We start from the raw sequence: 2,392 nt of genomic DNA, 5'->3' as shown, positions 1-2,392 counted from the left end.
CAGAGGATTATTATTTTTCTTATCTTTATTATTGCCTTATCGTATTCTAGGTCTAGTCAGCGTCGCATGTCGTATAGAGCTTGGCATGGTAAGCAAAGCTCGCATTATGGTAGACATACTGAGGGTATAGATTCAGAGGGTAGATGTACGTGCTCTGCAGGGTAAAGGTTCGATGAAGACCTACTGGCTCGCGCGTGGTACGGACGGCGAGACGTTTCTGCACAGCGCCGAGCATGAGATGTATGCGCAGATGGTGAAGGCGGCAGAGGCCGAGGCCGAAACCAGGTCTCTCTACTCACCATCACCGTCACAACGAGACGAATAGGTAGCCGCGAGATGATGTATGTTGTCACTGCACCTATACGTATTCATTTCTATATCGATTTCTGCGCACGTTGCACTACTTTCACTATATGTATGTGTCGTGAGTGAGCGGGCATGCATGTGTGCGTGCGTGCTGTGTTGTGTGTGTGTGTGTGTGTGTGTGTGTGTGTGTGTGTGTGTGTGTGTGTGTGTGTGTGTGTGTGCGGTATGGTGTTGTGTTGGTGTGTGTGTGTGTGGTGTGTGTGTGCGTTGTGTGTGTGTGTAGTGCGTGCGTGTGTGTGCGTGCGTGCGTGCGCGCGCGTGCATGTGTAGTGTGTATTAAATCCACTTGTTCTATTAAAATCGCCGTATCTACCCGCATTGGCATGCAGGTAACGCGTCTATCCCCCTGCATGGTTACTACGGAAATAGATATCACACTCGAAATAGGCACATTACACGGCCATTATTATATCCGACAAAACGCGTGTCTTCTACGAATCCTATGCAGTAGGTGAAATACGCGACTATACGCACGTCGACGTGGAAAGGGATCGTGGTTAGCTAGCTAGCAGCTACGTGATTCTACTTAAGCCCGGCGCACACGTGAGTAATTCTACTCAAGTAAAATGATGCATGCGTCAAAATACTCACGTGTGCGCCGGATTTTCGTTCAGTTTTCTGACGCATGCATCAAGAAACTCAATATCAAACATGTTTGATAATTTTTGACTCATGCGTCAAAATATTCACGTGTGCGCCGGATTTTCGTTGAGTTTTCTGACGCATGCATCAAGAAACTCAATATCAAACATGTTTGATAATTTTTGACTCATGCGTCAAAATAACCAACGGGTGCGCGCTAGCTGCGTAAATTTACTCAACACTGGTACTCGCTAGAGCGCATGCGTTTAAATCGTTTTAAAGATGACTGCGCCCAGTATTGGCTGCGCAAAGTCACATAATCTACATTACCACTTATACCTTGAATAATTTTACTCACGTGTGCGGCGGAAATATTACGCGTGAGTATTTTGACGCATGCATCATTTTACTTGAGTAAAATTTACTCACGTGTGCGCCGGGCTTTAGAATCGTGGTACACTTGTACAACAGCTGCTGTTCGTCGTGGAACAACATATGCTACACGTGCGCTCACCACATTCCAGGTCGCTGATGAACCTAGCGACGCGTGTTGAGGACACGGACGCGTTAGAGAACCCCCTCTCCCCGCAGCCGACGGGGGTGACATCATCGCGCGACTTGCGAGTGCCCTCTAGGACCAGCTACACGCCCGTACTGCCCGGTAACCTTGACAGCCAACTCATCAGCGTCAGTAAGGGCAGGACGGGCGAGTTGAAAGCTTCGCAGAAGACACCGCAAGAGCCAGGCAGATCAATCAGTGATTCGCTGGAGAAGAGCAGCAAGACTAATCTGGAGAATCACGCGCAGAAGAGTCTAACGAAACTCGCCGATGTCGTTAGCATGGAACTTAACAATAAGCTGGAGACGAGCCTGATAGACCACAATGTTGACACCAAGGGCGCCAAGGTCGTGTCGCCGACCGGTAAGAAGCGAGTCAGCAAGGCGTGCTTGCTCCTGTAGGAAGGACTAGAGTCGCAGAGCCGACGTATGCTAAATGCTCTTTTTTATTTCTTGGTACACGTCAATTCCGCGGGATTTCAAATTTAATAGTTTATTTATTTATTTACCCATTCATTCATTTATTCATTTATTCATTTATTCATTTATTCATTTATTCATTTATTCATCGACTCATCTACTTATTTATTGAATAATTGAAGTTGTTTGTTATTATTGTATAGAATTATCTATTTTTTCCATATGAAGATATGTAGGTTAATTTGTGTACCACCGCCGGACAAAACTTGATAGCGTTTCATTTGCATAATATGATTATTAAATGTATGTATATCTTGCTCAAATTCGTTACGACATCGTTTAAGAGAATTTAAATACGATGCTCAGGTATATTGACAATGATACTACGTATAGCGTTGCGACATACGATTGCGGCGTTGATGTTGTGTGCACACGGTCGCCACTTATCACAATATATATATATATA

The 2,392-nt window shown here is 45.3% G+C and overlaps 1 protein-coding gene across 1 annotated transcript in view; it reads left to right on the top strand.

Annotated features, from left to right (window-relative positions):
- LOC106806288 (soluble guanylate cyclase 88E-like) overlaps positions 1-2,056 on the top strand; it is a 27,174-nt gene extending 25,118 nt beyond the window's left edge. The window contains exons 10-11 of the mRNA XM_014808173.1: positions 161-341; positions 1,473-2,056. Of these exons, the coding sequence (XP_014663659.1) occupies positions 161-325 (165 nt within the window). The 3' untranslated portion in view covers positions 326-341; positions 1,473-2,056. The remainder of the gene's footprint in view (positions 1-160; positions 342-1,472) is intronic.
- Positions 2,057-2,392: the final 336 nt, after the last annotated feature.

Source organism: Priapulus caudatus, unplaced genomic scaffold (assembly GCF_000485595.1).
Source record: "Priapulus caudatus unplaced genomic scaffold, Priapulus_caudatus-5.0.1 Scaffold152, whole genome shotgun sequence".
Classification (NCBI taxonomy): domain Eukaryota; kingdom Metazoa; phylum Priapulida; class Priapulimorpha; order Priapulimorphida; family Priapulidae; genus Priapulus; species Priapulus caudatus.
This window is presented reverse-complemented; position numbering and strand designations above follow the sequence as displayed.